Source organism: Fusarium phalaenopsidis (assembly GCF_050370095.1).
Source record: "Fusarium phalaenopsidis strain FUZ10S chromosome Unknown contig_32286, whole genome shotgun sequence".
Classification (NCBI taxonomy): Eukaryota; Fungi; Ascomycota; class Sordariomycetes; order Hypocreales; family Nectriaceae; genus Fusarium; species Fusarium phalaenopsidis.
This window is the reverse complement of record NW_028145413.1, coordinates 4,068,664-4,083,849: the sequence shown is the minus strand read 5'-3', so window position 1 is coordinate 4,083,849 and position 15,186 is coordinate 4,068,664. Positions and strand designations below refer to the sequence as shown.

Sequence of the window (15,186 nt, the reverse complement as noted above, 5' to 3'; positions counted from 1 at the left end):
CGCCAAATGCGTCAGATCACGCCGGTCAATCGACCAAGTACCCTGCTGAGTATTTTGCCGTTCTTTCACAGTAAGAAGTATCATATCGTACGAGAAGAACGACTGACCATATCAATTAGTTACTGGCCTAGTCCACCTACTTCATCTGCCAATCGCTTTACAGCAAGACGTGGTAATAATGGCCAAGTTCAACATGACGCGGATGATGCAGACCATTGTCGAGTTTCGATGCGATGAACTGTGGCTTGTACCTCGTGAGTTACCTGACTTGTTATCCCTAGATATATCCTGCTGACCTCAATAGCTTTGTTGATCCGACTCTTGAACGACCCATCAGCTCAAGGATATGACTTGTCGTTTGTGAAACAGTTCAATACAGGCGCCGCGCCACTCGCCGAACAAGTAATTACGCAGCTCGAGAAACGATTCCCCAACCTGTCTATCCGCCAAGCTTGGGGCATGACTGAAACCACCTCTTGTTTGACAGTGACGCCTGCTGAGCTCACCACCTGGAGTAACGCAACAAAGGTTGGGAAGCTTGTCCCTGGAACCGAGATTCGTGTCGTAGACCCAGAGACGGAAAGAGACGTGCCCAAAGGGCAGATTGGAGAGGTAAGTTATAGGAAACTATGGCGGGGAGATGAACCATCCCTAATGATACTATAGATCTGGGCGCGAGGCCCTCAAGTGACAAAGGGATATCTCGACCGCCCAGAGGAAACTGCGGCTTCTTATGTCAATGGAGGGTTCTTGAGAACTGGGGATCTTGGAAACATTGACGAAGAAGGATTTGTAACAATCCATGACCGAATCAAGGGGATGATCAAGGTGGCCGTGCTCACATCGGCTCGTGGTATACAGAGCTAACAACCAGTTGTAGGTTCGGGGCCATGCCGTTGCCCCCGCAGAGCTCGAAGATCTTCTCCACGGACACCCCAAGGTCAGGGATGTGGCTATTATCGGAATCCCAGATGACTACTCTGGCGAGCTCCCCAGAGCTTTCGTCGTCCTGAGAGATGGAATAAACAAGGGCTTCGAGGTCGAGCAAGAATTACAGGACTTTGTTGCCTTTCGAAAGCCAAAGCATAAGAGACTTGCTGGAGGCGTGGAATTTGTCTCTGAAATCCCCAAGAGTGCATCTGGAAAGATCCTTCGGCGGGTGCTCAAGAACTACTGGGTACAGCAGCAGAAAGCTCAGGATGGTAGACAGGCCAAGTTATAAAGATCAAACTGGATCTAGAGGGTTGTCACTTCGACGCAGATAGATACGAAGATTTCAAAGTCAATAATCTTCTATACTAGGCGCTGCAGAGGAGTCTTCTTGGCTAATAAAAACGGATTTTCCTTTCCGGACTGTTCGGTGGTCCGGACGAGTGGATACCTAAAGTTGACCCTCTGCAATCTGACTCGACATATGGGGCCTCGTCAACGTCCATGCACCGTTCCATTGCCAACTAAGTCATTCGATCACGACATTCTTGTAGCATACACTTTGTTACTCATAGCTAGTCAAATTAGTTAAAGCTAAAGAGATAATAATAATATAACCTGCATCTATTGACCGAGTCAGCATGTCGTGTCAAGGCCCCATATGTCGAGTCAGCTTGCAGAGTCAGAAACAATCAGTAAGTAACCAACATGACAGCCCGATACCGTTCCTACTTTCGCATTTCCACGAGCAATCATAACCTTTCAACAATTTCAACGACACACGAGAATACTAGGCTGGCCCCTCAGAGAAGTGTTTAATACGTCAGCCAAAACGTTCCATAGTCCAAAAGGTAACTTTCCAAATCCTAAGTACCAATAGGTGTGTTTTCCCGCTTCTGTAGTCTCATGGAGCGTGTGCGCCTTTCTTCTCTCTGAAGTCACGATTTATATGTAATTAGGTGGTTGCCGCACAACGCACAAGGCGTGGGCTCATCTCCGACCGGTTTGACCATCGAAACCGTACTTACGATGTCGACGAAAGCCTCTTCCCCTCTCGAGATTTCTGATAAGTTCAGGATACTGGCCTGCTTCACCCTGCTTTACGGTTAGCCCTCGGCCTGAAACATGCCCTACCCTTCTTGCCGATCGAACTTTCAGTTGACTTAGACGGCTAACAGGCTATGTCTTACCGAAAACAAAGCTTCGGGCCTTGCTGTTGCGAGCCTTTGAGATCAAAGGACCGAGTCTCCAGCAAATGCTAGCAAATGCCTCGCTGAAGTGGTGAGCTTACTATATCTGAGACATCATTTGCTCCCGCTCATGAATGATGTGCATAGGATCTCTGCTTTTCTTACGATGTCGCAATTCCGACATGTTACCGAGAGCAATCTTACGGGCCCTCAAGACCTCCTCAAGGGTTGTCCAACCCTGCTTGAAGAACAAGGAACATCCGAAAATGCAAGTCAACCAAGCACCACACTAGACATCCTGGGTTCTGTCTAATGCCTCGGAGTGCAGATTGTGAGCGATCGTTTTAGTGGCATCTACGCTGCGAAGTTCCCCCGTTCAACTCATATCATTATGTATGTCCATGGCGGCGGCTTCGTGTCCGGCTCTCCGGAGGGGGTCGCAGGCTGGCTGCTCCAGTTGATTGTTGAGCTCCGCGCTCGCGGAATCCTTGTCGACGTGTTCTGCGTCCGTTATAGCCTTGCTCCTGAACACCCTTTCCCAGATGGGTTGCGGCAGGTCGTGGCGGCATACGAGGAACTCGTTTCAAGAGAGGGCAAGCCTATCATCTTGGCCGGCGAATCGGCGGGCAGCAACCTCTGCCTAGATTTGCTCCGTCACCTCGTTGATCCCCACCCAGAGATTCCACCAGTGAAGGGAGGAAACCGTGGTGGCAAGATTGTCGCCGCTTGTTTGACGTGTCCTTGGGTGGACCTTCGCAACGAGAGCGAATCTATGCATCGGAATGCGAAGTACGACTGCTTAGAGAAGAAGGTTTTGGACAAGTGGCGTGAAGCCTACCTGGGAGGGCTGCGACCAAACGACAACTGGACGAGCCCCGTTGATTTCCCAGGAGATTGGCGAGACATTCTACCACCGCATGTGCTTCTAGTAGCGGGCGAATTAGAGCTTTTTCTCAGCGACATCCTTCGTTTGGCGGACAAAATAAGAAAGGTAGCTACTTCCCGTCAATGCTCGATATTTGCGCTACTAGCTGCCTCTAACACGATCTTCATTCGCGGTAGGGCGGACACAAGGGCCTTGATTTATGCGTTGTCCCTCTGAAAGGACATGCCTGGCATTTGATGGACTTTAGAGGCATAGTTCCTGGCAAGGAAGCAGCCAAGGCCGACACGGACAATGCCGGGGGTTATATGGGCGTCACGCTGCATGCGGACTGGATTGCCGAGAAGCTTCTGCTCGCAAGTATGTAGCTTATAGGCGGCATAAATGGGATGCACTATACAATGATTGGTTGTCTCGCCCGATGGTCGTGGCTTGTTGGCCGAGAAAAGAATATAGCTGCTTAGCGAGGGGGGAGTGACCTGGCTTGACCCGCATTTGACCTCGCGGTCTCACACTGGGTTGTGATAGTAATTCAAAGCTTGATATTTAGACATGGAAATCTTAAACCGCTTAGTTAATTATGGTGCCAGAGTATTCATCGGTGTCGGTCCCTTGAGCTGTGGGTATATCTCAAAGAACTCATTGCCCAGCTTCCAGTTTGCCAAGTCCAAAATCTCAGTTGTAATACTTTGTTGTGATCTTCCCCACAGATCGCTCTCGGTGGCCTGAATATCTACCGTCATGTACCGGGCGATGTCCATAGACACGACGTCCAAGTTGGCGGCGTGCGATTGTGTTGAACCTGTCATGCGAATCATTCCATCGCGGATCTCGGGCCTTGCGAGCTATTGCATTAACTGAAGTATTCAAGGAAGGACGGCTTAAGAATATAATGCCGGTTTCGTTACTTACCACGCAACAAGGTCTGCGCCGACGGGGTGCGGAACCATAATCTGCATTGTTGTCGGTCTGAACCAGGGAGGAATGCTCTCATATGTTTCAGGTGTCTGCATAACTTGGTACTAGAGCGGTGTCAATAACCAGTCTAACCTTGTGACATAGGCGGATAGCGTACCCTGAAAAAGAGGTAAAGCACCCAGTATGTGTGGCAAGATATTCAGGCATGCGCCTCAGACGGCAGACGGGTGACAAAAACATCTTCAGATCAGCTGAAAGTGTGTTTCGAGGGTTTTCAAACAAAAAGTCCTCGATCTTGGGCTGCCCAATGCTGTCTTTATTTTGCTTGGCCCGCGCTATGAGCATTCGGACTTTGACATCTCCAGGCATCGATGGGCGCTGCCACAGCGGCAAGCCTCCAGAGCTCCCACAGGCGGGCATGTTGACAACAGGACTTGGCGTCGGGATGCCAAACGATAACTCGTGCTTAATACTGGCACCGACCGAAAGTTCGTCGAAGTTGTTCATCGAACGCAGAAGCCTGAACGGCTGGTGGCTTGTCGAGAGACTGTCGTGGCGGTGTGAGTTTCTCGATGATCCTAGGAGATGCTCGACGTCTGGCAAGGCGATCTCGCCGCTCCCAGGTTTGTGACCGTGCTGAACAGCGCCCTCTGCGTGCGGTTGATCCAGTAGGAAGACGCCATGGCTTGAAGCGGCCGGACTTGTGCGCGGCAGGGGGGGCTGAGACCAGAACGGCGGGACCCGGCTCAGCTGCAAAGTATTGGATGGTCCTTCTGTTAACGGAGTTTTGCTCATTGCGGCAGAACCGACACTTGCGCCCAAGATGGTTGGCGCGTCATATAGAGCCAAATTTATTAGCCGGTCGTCTAAGTCGAGCCCATCCGCTGTTAGTTCAACAGAATTCTGTTCATGTTGGATTACTCCAGCAGGCTCCGTAAGATACCCAAATTCGGCATCCAATAGCCCTTGAACTTCGTCTTGGATTTCTTGACGGGCCAACTCATCAGCAAGAAGAGGAGAAATTGCCGCAGCTCTGGCGTCAGCTCTGACGTCGGCATGCGAGTGGTGGAGGTCGCCCTGAGTGTTAGAATTCTCGCTAACGGGCTCTTCCTGAGAACTTCCTTCAGAGTCGGCAGACATGGCCTGAGCCTTTGAACAGCAGACTCCTGAGTTGCTTAGCTCGTCCAAGATGGAGTGCTGACGAAGTTCGTGCTGTCGACGAAAGAGACCCTCCATCTCGTCCCAGAGGGCTTGCATCTCTTTCAGCTGGCAAGCGCGGTCAGTGACAAGGCAAACCATCGGAATCATTATGGATCGATGCAAACCTCTTTCTGTAGACGAAGGTTCTGTGTGGCGTGCCGAGCCGCAGTCTCTGCCTCGCTGGCCGACTTAAGCAGAGCGACTTCAGCTTCGAGCTCTTCGATGTAAAGCTTTTGCCGCCTTCTATGATTTCTCTGGGCAACCCTGTCGGCGCGTCTCTTTCGATCCAGCCGCGACTCGGCGGTTGCAGCCGAATCTTCTGTCGCCACATCGGCACTGAAACATGATGGAGCCGTGGGACTCGCGCTGTGGTTCGTTCCCGGCATGGCTAACCCCAGTGACGCTTCTTGCTATGAAAACAATCCAACGACAATGATCGACGGCAAACTTCAACTCCGTTTAAGCCACTCGCTAGTTCTTCGGTTGATATTGCGTTGTTTGTTATAGTTGAAGCCCGGCCCTTGATGGAATATCTGAGCCTGAAGACCGTAAGTTCTTCGATGATAGATGCAGTTGGGAAGGTTGTGTGGATCTGGGTAGAGGTTGCGTTCCCCGGCTGGGGCCTACCCCAGAATATAAAACCAGTACCAGAAGTGGCTGACTGCACGGCCGGCCAACCCTAAACGAGGGGCCAGTACGGTCAGAAGCATGCATTTCCTAATTTGGTTAGCTCATTGTGTAGGTTCGTTACCAACTCAGTTCTATTTGGCCAAAATTGGTACAAAAGCCCAGGGGGGTGGAGGCTTCAGAGCAACTCAATAGATTTCATACAGCCGTAACAAAACTGTAGCTTATACCCAAGCTTCAATGACACAATGGAAATCAACTGGGTTTCATTTGGTCAAATGGGCAAAACGAGTCAAACGTTAAAAATTGCCTCCTTTCTGCAAAAGCTCAACCTTATGCTATTAAGGACGCACTATAGAATCATCTGTACAACACCAAACGATCTTTCATGTCAAGGTGACAAACAGCCTACATCGGGGGATGGGCGAGCGAGGTGGGGGCTTGCAGTCGGTTTCCCTCCGTTCCCGGAAACTCTGCCGGGTTTCCCTGCAACTCCAGAAAACGTGCCCTTGCTGTCATGGCCACTTTGCTTTCCTCCGGGTGCGTCAAGACCCAGAACTCCCCCTTAGCTATTTGTTCTAGGATAATCCTGCTCGCCTCCTTGACACCCATGCCTTTTTCCTGTGCCATTCTTGCTAGCTTCGCTCGGTATGGCTGCACCCGATCAGCGCCCTTGGGTTCATCAGGGACTGGGTTAGGGTCGAAAATGTCGGTGCGTAAAAGACTAGGAATAACAGAAGACACGTGAATGTTCGCTTCTTGGATTTGGAGTTCCAAAGCGAGTCCCTCTGTAAAGCCTTGTACTGCGTGCTTGGTCGTAGCATAGGCAGTCTGCCCAGGGAGAGAACCAAAAGAGGCCAGACTAGCCGTGTTGACGATCCAGCACTCCTCTCCGGATGCCAGCATCCGAGGGAGGAATGCTCGAACACCATGGACAACTCCGTGAATATTGACGTTGAGCGTCGCCTCCCAACTAGCGGCCGAGACCTCTGAGATATAGCCGAGAGTTTCAATGCCAGCATTATTGATCAACAGGCGGACCTTCCCGTAACGCGAGAAGACATCGTCTGCAAACTTGTCGAGGTCGGTCGGTTCTGATACGTCGACCGTAAGCGCTTCGGCCCGGCCTCCAGAAGCGATGATATTAGAGGCAACAGATTGGGCGCGATCATATGCTATGTCAGCGATGATGACGGTCATGCCCATGGTTGCAGTGAGCTTTGCGAGGCCGGCACCAAGACCACCCCCGCCGCCAGTGATAACAGCTACGCCACCCGAGAATGCATCTTCCGGTGTTCGTGGGGGCGTCATGGCTGTACGAGGACGTTGGAACTTTTTTCTTTTTCGCGAAGGCGTGTTTCTTCAAACAAAGTGCTTATAAGCTGGCGCTGGGGGTTTTACCTCTGTTATGGAGTCGTTAGCTCTACTAATATATAGTTAACTAGAGATGTGCTTCTCAGCCTGGACTGAGTCATTGGCCTGACTCAGGACCTACACTGCTAAGGCCTAGATATTCTCGCTAAGTTAACATAACTCAGAGTCTCTACAGTACTCCCAGCTTGCACAGGAGGGCAGAGGTATTATTTTCATGGGACTGATTCACCTGCAGCACAAGGGATCAGTCCTCGCCAAATCTCTCAACGCCAAATTCGGGGCTAATGCTCAGAAGCAAACACCCCAAAGCTGCTAACTGGCGAGAAAAGGAGGGCGCAAGGCAAGTAACCAAATGGAGTCACATGTACTATGAAGAGAGATTGATCCTGACTGCTTGTTGTTGTGATGAAGCCTTCACACCCCCTAGGAAACTATTCCCAACTTCTTCGTGATTCACTGCAATTGGCAGCGATAAACTTCTTCGGCACCTAATCTACATAGGCTTGATCAGACGCCATACAAATCCGCTATGTCATGTGCCCGTCACATAAATCTCTCGCAACACCGCACCAGGCCACCACTCCTCAACTCGCAAACAGCGCAGAGATTAGACATTGCCTTTAAATCCTAACCGCATCGAGATCTGTACAATAACTTGTCAGCTACAAAGTAAACATCCTCCGTTACTGTCTGGTGATCAACTTACAGAAGGTTAGGTCTTGCTTTTTCGTCTCTCGCTGCGAGACGCCATTGCCCATGAACCAGAAGGGATTGGCCTACGAAGAGTCAGTGAAATCAGCTCATCAAGGCGTAAACGATCTGGTGGTTTTACATTGATATACTGGATTTCGAAATCCTCATATCGAGGACTTTCAATCAACTCCATAAAGTGATTGCTTGAACCCGGCCAAACAGCAGTTATCTTGCCGGTGGTACGATCCTTGTCTATGCAGGTGGAATTCACCATATCAGTCACTCTCTCCCTGTATTTCCGTGGTCTCAAGGTTGAGTGCACTTACACCAGCTCTGGCAAGACCCTTGCCATACCATGTCTTTATGCACTTCCTGGGCATAGGCGTTAAATGCATCTTGGACCGACTGCTTGACCTCAAGCGTCCTTATCTGATCACGTTGCATCTTCTGGATTGCCTGAATAATGTATGCAACGCTTCACGGAACAGTTAACGGTTGAGACCTTGAGGCTGATCACTAAAAGGTGTTGGGATGGCTCACCTCCACTCGATGCATGGCACCAAGGATCCATTCGCAATAGGGCAATTAGGGCCAAGGATCGCTGCACGCAAATTAGTTGGTACTTGTGCCTCATTCGGCGGTTTAGCACTCACTAAAATAGATTGGTAACCCAGCGATGGCGAGACTAAGATATGCCTCGGGGCCCTTGGCCCGCCATCTGTCTTTCAAGCTGACACCGTCACGACCCTGGATCTCGAATCGAGACGAGAAAGATGTGTTGAAACCTGTAGCACAGATGAGGACGTCTACCTTGCGAACTTGGCCGTCGACCGTCTCGATGCCATTTTCCGTGACTCTCGAGATGCCGGTTCTGATGACGTCTATGTTCGGGCGTTGGACGGCATTGAGGTACGGAAGGCCAGGAGTGATACGGCGACATCCTAGCTCCCAGCTATCCAGGTATGTTAGAAGCTATCCCTGGACTTCAAACTCGGACACTCGACATACCTGGGAATCAGTTTTTCCTGCAATTCCGCTGACTTTAGAGTTTCCCTCATCTTATTCTCCGCCCACTGCAGTGTTGTCAGTGGAGGTGTCGGAAACAAAAGATGGCACCGTGTGTGCTCACCATCCTGCCGTCCTTTTGTGCCTTTGAATTTTTGTAGTTACTGGCGAAGTTCTCGTTCATCTGCTGCTCGATAGCTTTTCTAAAACCGCGATAGTACTCGTCATCATTGGTAAAGCGTTCGATATCGGCTGTCGAATCTGTTGAACGTCAGCGTGAAGTGCTGCTAGTGGCTATTCTGGTCCGTTAGACTCACAAGGCTCGTTGAATGACGACGACTCAATGCCAAAACCGACGGTAGGGAGGATATAGGTGGGCGACCTCACATAGAGATCCAACCTGGATACCTTGGGCTGAATCGCAGGCACAACTTGGATGCTGCTGGCGCCAGAGCCGATGACCGCTACTGACTTGCCCTCCAAGTCCAGCGTTGGATCCTACATTTCGATTAGCAAACACGGCTTCCCTCAACTACAGTACAGCCATGCTGATGGGGTCGGGGACCAAGAGCGTACCCAGGCGGCGGTGTGGAGCAATCTGCCCCTGAAAGTGTCGAGGCCCTTAATTTCCGGCCACTTCCAGTCATTGAGAATACCTCCAGCATTAATAACAACATCTGCATTATGCTCTTCTTCGTTGGTAGGAGTGCCTGGAGACGAAGATCTAGAGACACGCACGCGCCACTTGCCCGATGGCTCATCCCACGTGGCACCCACGACGGCCGAGTTGAAGGTGATTAGAGGGTAGAGGCCGTTCCGCTTGGCTACACCTTGAAAGTAGCTTCCAATCTCCTCGGCCGGGGAAAAGCTGGTGCAACGATGTCTTGTTAGCGCTACACAGCTGCAAAGGCCAAGGATTCTTCTCACTGGCTGCTCCAGTCCTTCTTCGAATCGAACGTGTACTGGTACGCATGGCTAGCTACGTCACAGGCGGCCCCGGGGTACCGCGCCTCAAGCCACGTGCCACCCACATCGTGGTTCTTCTCAAAACACTGGTAGGTGACCCCGAGAATTCCCTTGAGCTGTATCAGGGTAGCAATACCGGACGCCCCTGCGCCTACAATGATGATGTGGAGCGGCCTACGGGAGACATCATGTAGTGGATATCGCCCGTAACTTGGGGGTGCTTCGACCGCGTGCGGACCATTGCCATTGGTAAGGGTCATAGTGAAAAGGTAGGTAGCAAGTAGAGGGTGGCAACCGATAGTAATGTCGACAGAGAGTCCAGTCTATGCACTGCGTCAGAAAGAGAGAGCGGCTAGGACCACGTTGAAGACCAGAGGCCACAGCATAAATATCCTCTTTTCCCTTGTTTGTACACCGAGCTAAACCTTGCTGAGAATCATAATCGCCTTGAGCTAAAGTCGGTATTCCTCATTGGCTGACGTGGGGAAGAGGGGGCCCGCAGTGACAAAGTCGCTTGACTCGAGCGAGTCAGGGCTGCGAGTCAGCGCACTCGAGGCTCGGCAAGTCGGCATAAACAGAGAAATGGAATTGTCTGTCTCCTTTGGGCTCCATATAGACCAAGTAGGAGATACCCTGCTGGAGCTACTAACCCTAACGGGCACTTGACGGTGATTAGAACAGTAATTAATAGTAAACCTTCAACAACAGATGATCCATGCTGAGATAACAGCTAGAGACGTGGAACTTGTCCAGAGCAAAATTGAACCATCTCAGGAGGAGATAAATGCCAAAGCCGTACTGGATGCAATGGCCACGTCATTGTAGCTCTCAGTTAAGCCATGAATGCATCGCTCGACGACATACCCATCGTCATTAATGAGAAAGACAACCATTTTGAGGTTATGAAGAATCATAGTCGATAACTCTTTGGTAGTTATCTAGAAGCTTCTATCACCGATCAGGAGAACGGTGCGTGCATTCGTGATCCCGTGATAACTATCTATGCTCATTAACTCCTTCTGAGAAAGATAGATGCGATCAGATGGACGCCATTACGACGACAGGTAGAAATGGCCTGTCTCAAAAGCTACTATTTATCTTCAAGAAGGCATTGATATCCACGAACAATGACCACAGAGAGGATGAATGGGACGCCCCAGAAATCCCAAAGTGCAGCACCAGTGAAGACGGGGGGAAATGACGCGCCTGGCCCTTCGATAGTCAGAAGATGAGGATGGTTATTTGTCAGGTGAGAATGACCGGGATGGCTGACCTGAGGGAAGTGCACCAGCTGACTTTGATGGAAATAGACCGTCGTGACCGGGCGGGAAAGGCTCAATCACGTCAGTCAAATCGAACCCTACAGGGTAGTTATGTGTCTAGCAACCAGCCCGCTTCGCGTGCAACGTTGTCATTCTACCGCCGTCATGTCTAAACCACAGGAAGACCTCAAGTCCGTCTTTAGGCCAAATTCAAAGACCTTGATGGCGAAAAAATACGACGTCTTCGCCGTGCATGCTTCTTAGAGTTGGAAGGTTGCTGGTCTGATGGCGTTACCCCAAGGACCAACCTTAGCACGGCAATTCCAGGAGTCGTGATTGTTGCTCGATTTCTCCTGCCCCCATTCGCTCTTGGGATAATAATTGAGTAGTCTCTAGATGTTGTCGCCTTGGTATGAGAACAAGAATTCCTTGGCGATCAACGGCATGGAACGTGTTGCTGAGAGTTGGAATGGATGGCTTTGAGACGTGTCGGATTCTATTGTTGGCCTTGAGAAGCATGCCTAACAATAGTGAGACATATTTCACTCTTATCCATTCTACTTTACTGGTAACATCTGGGGCCTCAAGGCCTCTCCCAGGCCGGGTCTGGCATGCAGTGGTCAGTAAGCATTCGCGACGAGGATAATACGGCATTAGCCATTTTGCGACGCTTAACTCGAGTAATGTCCTGTAGCTTCCCTTATGTCGTCTACACAACTTCCATCTTGTGTCTTGATCGGATCAAGGCAATAACACATGTCGCCTGAACTTGAGTCAGGCCAACATCACATCGTGAAAAATGCTTGTGGGAGTACAGTGACGTCATAGCCAAGATCGTGATGGGTCGGGCCAGGGGGAGGAAACGATCTAATTAGTGCCACTGTGTTAGCGTTGAGATATAATGTTATCATGTGTTGATAATGTATTTGTTATAGCTGAAGTCCGGCCCTTGATGGGTTCACTGGGCCATAAGAGAGCGCGAGGTTGGGGACAGGACCAAAGTCCACCCATTCATTGGTGGAGTTTGAACCAAGCTGTACATCAAGAGCCAATCAGCGTCCGCTTGTCAAGAGCCTATCATAGGCTGCTCGTGTACAGGCCAAGTCCCGATTCCCCTCATCCTTCTTGCATTGGTATCAACGCTCGTCAAACTCATACTCGAATGAGTGTGCCGCAATTCCGCGCCGGCGGAGCAGCTCCTCTTCGTCAGCAACCAACTTGGCCCTGATCTGATCCGCTGTGTACTGGACATTGACGCCATTCTCCACGATCGTGCCGGGGTTGGCTCTGGTCGGGCTCATCAAGTCGATGACTGCCTTGTCGATGCCCCCTTGGAAATATGCTCCGTTCGCATAGAATCTTGCGTCAAAGTAGGCAAAAGCATTCGTAAACTCAGTCGTACCAAGCTCCAGAAATTGACCGACCGTTATCGAGTTCTCCAGCCATCCGGCGGCGTTGGAGCAAGGTCCGTTGACTGGAGTGACGCCTGCATATTTGACACCCATAGCAAACATCCACGTAGCACAGGTATCTGACTTCGTCTTGTTGATCTGGCTGACGTACTTGCGCGTCTCGGGCTCAGGATCCTCGTCTGGATCCCCTGGGTGTACGTCTGGTCCTGGTTTTAAACCTCTTGAAGATCACTTGTCAGTATATAGCCATTGCACGATGCAAAGAAAGACGCTTGTGGACTTACTTCAGACCATGTCCGATTACATTTCCAGCACCGATCTTGGCAGCATCTTTTACGAACTCTTTGGTGAGCGCTGTGCCACCAGACTTGAGCAGGCCGCCTCCGCCACCAAGGAAGCCAGACGCTCCGCCGAGTCCCACGTTCGTGATGATCTTCCCCGCCGTGACCTCTCCAAGATCGCCCTTAACTGAAGGGTCACTGATCGAGCCTGCGATACCGCTTTCCACATAAGTGCCGACCAGGCCCCCGAGTGACCCGCCTGCAACTGCTCCAGGCGGTCCACCAACGAAGAAACCCCCGACAGCTCCTGCGGTGCTGACAAGGTTGCCGGTACTGGTGGCAAGCGCACGCTTGGCCTCCTCAGTATTGCCGGCGAGGGCTTGGATGCCGGCAGTCACGTGGCCCACCACGGGGATTTGCTCAAAAAACTTGGTGACTGAGCCATTTCTGGAGAATGCATCAGCGATGGAGTCGAAGATCGTCATCTCCGGCTAAGCAGATGATGAAGGGAATGAAAGAGGAAATTGCCAAGTTCACTGAGAGGGTGGGCAACCTACTCTTTATATCCATGAGGCAGACCACCCCTGTGTATTCGTGAGTAGGCATGATGCGAACACAGTCGGGCGTGGGAAAAAGGAGGCAAAGCAAGCTGCATACTACTAGAGCGACCCCTCCTGCACACCCACGGGAAAGTCATACACAAATTATATGAAGGAAATTCGTACACCTGTCCAAGACTTACGAAGGCACTACTAGCCAAACGTCACACAAGAAAACTGGCAGGGCGGCCTGCGGCACATTGGACAAGCTCTTTTCATTGCGTTAGCGTGTAGTAATACGTACGCAGTAGCGGAGCGGCAGGTCAGCACTTCTGCGCAGTGGCCATGATTCCTTCCCTTTCACTGGTTCGGCGGAAGTGATCGGGGGAAAGACTGGTATGGTCTGGAACGTCTAGCCCTTGCCGATTACGCTTGTGTTTTTTTTTTTTTGGCTCCTCAGCTAGCCATGTTTTTGCCTGTGCCCGCCCTGCATTAATAACCCGTCTCGGTTCGTACTTCCGCGATGATCCCTTGGTCTGGATTGAAAATTGCTGCCGAATGTCCACGCTAATTGTCAAATGTAACGATGTATTATCTTGTTGTTCTCTGTGTGTTTCTCGGCGAAGCCTCGCAAAGGGGAAGGCGCATTTCTGCGACTTCCCAATTGAGCCTAGTGTCATCATATGACACCCTTCAAGGCATATTATAGGCTGTCATATTTGATATACCCCCTTAGGTCTACCCAATAGGCTGACCTAACCCTATGATGCCTCTAACTGGCTCTCTGATATATGATTTAATTGATCCCATGGATCCTCTTTTATTAGTAGCTTCTCTAGTCGCTGCTCGTCTTTGGCGAGCTCTTAGCGATGACTCTTCTTAAGTAACTCCTTCTTATTCACTATATTTAGTTGCCTCCTAAAGATCCTAAAGGGCTTATTAGCTAGGCTCTTTATTAATTTATTAGCTATCATCTCTATAGATAGAGTATAGTTAATTGAGACCTTTCCTTTGGCGATAGCTTATCGAAGCTAGTAATTATATATATCTATGTGCCGGAGCTTTATCTATAGCTATATAAGCTCTATAGTTATAAGTCATATGGTCTAAGTGTTATTGCATTAGATTTAAATTATTAGAGTACTTTAGCAGGCACTTATATAGCTTAGGGCAGATATATACTCGTCGGGAAGGGAGATTTAAAGAGAAGAGATAAGTTAGCTTATAAATATAGCTTTCTTTATTATACTTAAGAGGGCTAAGAGCTTTACTTTTATTATTAATATAATTACTATTATTTACTTATTAGCTCTCTATATAATTATCCCTCTAAATAACTTTATTATAAATACTTAGGAGCTCTAGCGGTTTAGTGAGTTATTAATAAAGCTTATATTAAAGGTAACTTTAAGGGTATTATTTAATCCACCGGGGATTATATTAAACTCTAGGTAAAGGTACTTTAAGCTATTAAGGTATTTAAGTATATGGTTTATAGTTTTTTAATATAAGGGACTTAGATTTTAATTAAATCTTATTAGCTAGCTTGCTATAAAGGCGATATCTAACTAAGTTATTACCGTGGTATAGAGAATCTTATTAACCTTTACTTAATAGTTATAAACTTTATATATTAATGCTATATTATTATATAAGAGAAGCTCTTTCTTTATTATTAGGGTTAATAGCCCTTTGCTAGGCTCTTAGCTTAATCTCTTAATTCCTTATATTACCTTCTTATAATAAACTACTTATAAAAGCTAGATTTTATATTAATTATAATCTCTTATAACTTTAATGCCTAGGAATTATTAAAGGTCCTAGCTGCCTTTAAAGTAATATTATTATTATAATACTTAGATAGCTATTATTATAGCTTTATAGAGCTCTTAGTAAAATATTAATA

The 15,186-nt window shown here is 49.2% G+C and overlaps 5 protein-coding genes across 5 annotated transcripts; 1 reads left to right on the top strand and 4 right to left on the bottom strand.

Moving 5' to 3' along the window:
- Nucleotides 1-178: 178 nt before the first annotated feature.
- Nucleotides 179-1,222, top strand: LRP88_03538 (uncharacterized protein; the record flags this gene model as incomplete). Its single annotated transcript, XM_083240157.1, has 4 exons — nucleotides 179-254; nucleotides 305-612; nucleotides 667-828; nucleotides 881-1,222. The coding sequence occupies 4 exons, from the start codon at nucleotides 179-181 to the stop codon at nucleotides 1,220-1,222; spliced, it is 888 nt and encodes a 295-aa protein (XP_083105287.1).
- A 2,359-nt stretch (nucleotides 1,223-3,581) lies between these two features.
- Nucleotides 3,582-5,507, bottom strand: LRP88_03537 (bZIP transcription factor; the record flags this gene model as incomplete). The annotated part of the gene is made up of 4 exons (XM_083240156.1): nucleotides 3,582-3,840; nucleotides 3,916-4,025; nucleotides 4,894-5,187; nucleotides 5,247-5,507. 4 exons carry the CDS (start codon nucleotides 5,505-5,507, stop codon nucleotides 3,582-3,584), a joined length of 924 nt encoding a protein of 307 aa, XP_083105286.1.
- Nucleotides 5,508-6,156: 649 nt separating this feature from the next.
- On the bottom strand, nucleotides 6,157-7,059 carry LRP88_03536 (uncharacterized protein; the record flags this gene model as incomplete). Its single annotated transcript, XM_083240155.1, has 1 exon — nucleotides 6,157-7,059. The coding sequence occupies one exon, from the start codon at nucleotides 7,057-7,059 to the stop codon at nucleotides 6,157-6,159; it is 903 nt and encodes a 300-aa protein (XP_083105285.1).
- Nucleotides 7,060-7,742: 683 nt separating this feature from the next.
- Nucleotides 7,743-10,046, bottom strand: LRP88_03535 (flavin-containing monooxygenase; the record flags this gene model as incomplete). The annotated part of the gene is made up of 10 exons (XM_083240154.1): nucleotides 7,743-7,765; nucleotides 7,829-7,898; nucleotides 8,170-8,290; nucleotides 8,356-8,416; nucleotides 8,469-8,767; nucleotides 8,824-8,888; nucleotides 8,945-9,081; nucleotides 9,138-9,318; nucleotides 9,397-9,688; nucleotides 9,748-10,046. 10 exons carry the CDS (start codon nucleotides 10,044-10,046, stop codon nucleotides 7,743-7,745), a joined length of 1,548 nt encoding a protein of 515 aa, XP_083105284.1.
- A 2,138-nt stretch (nucleotides 10,047-12,184) lies between these two features.
- LRP88_03534 (uncharacterized protein) lies at nucleotides 12,185-13,226 on the bottom strand (the record flags this gene model as incomplete). Its single annotated transcript, XM_083240153.1, has 2 exons — nucleotides 12,185-12,680; nucleotides 12,745-13,226. The coding sequence occupies 2 exons, from the start codon at nucleotides 13,224-13,226 to the stop codon at nucleotides 12,185-12,187; spliced, it is 978 nt and encodes a 325-aa protein (XP_083105283.1).
- Between the last annotated feature and the right edge of the window lie 1,960 nt (nucleotides 13,227-15,186).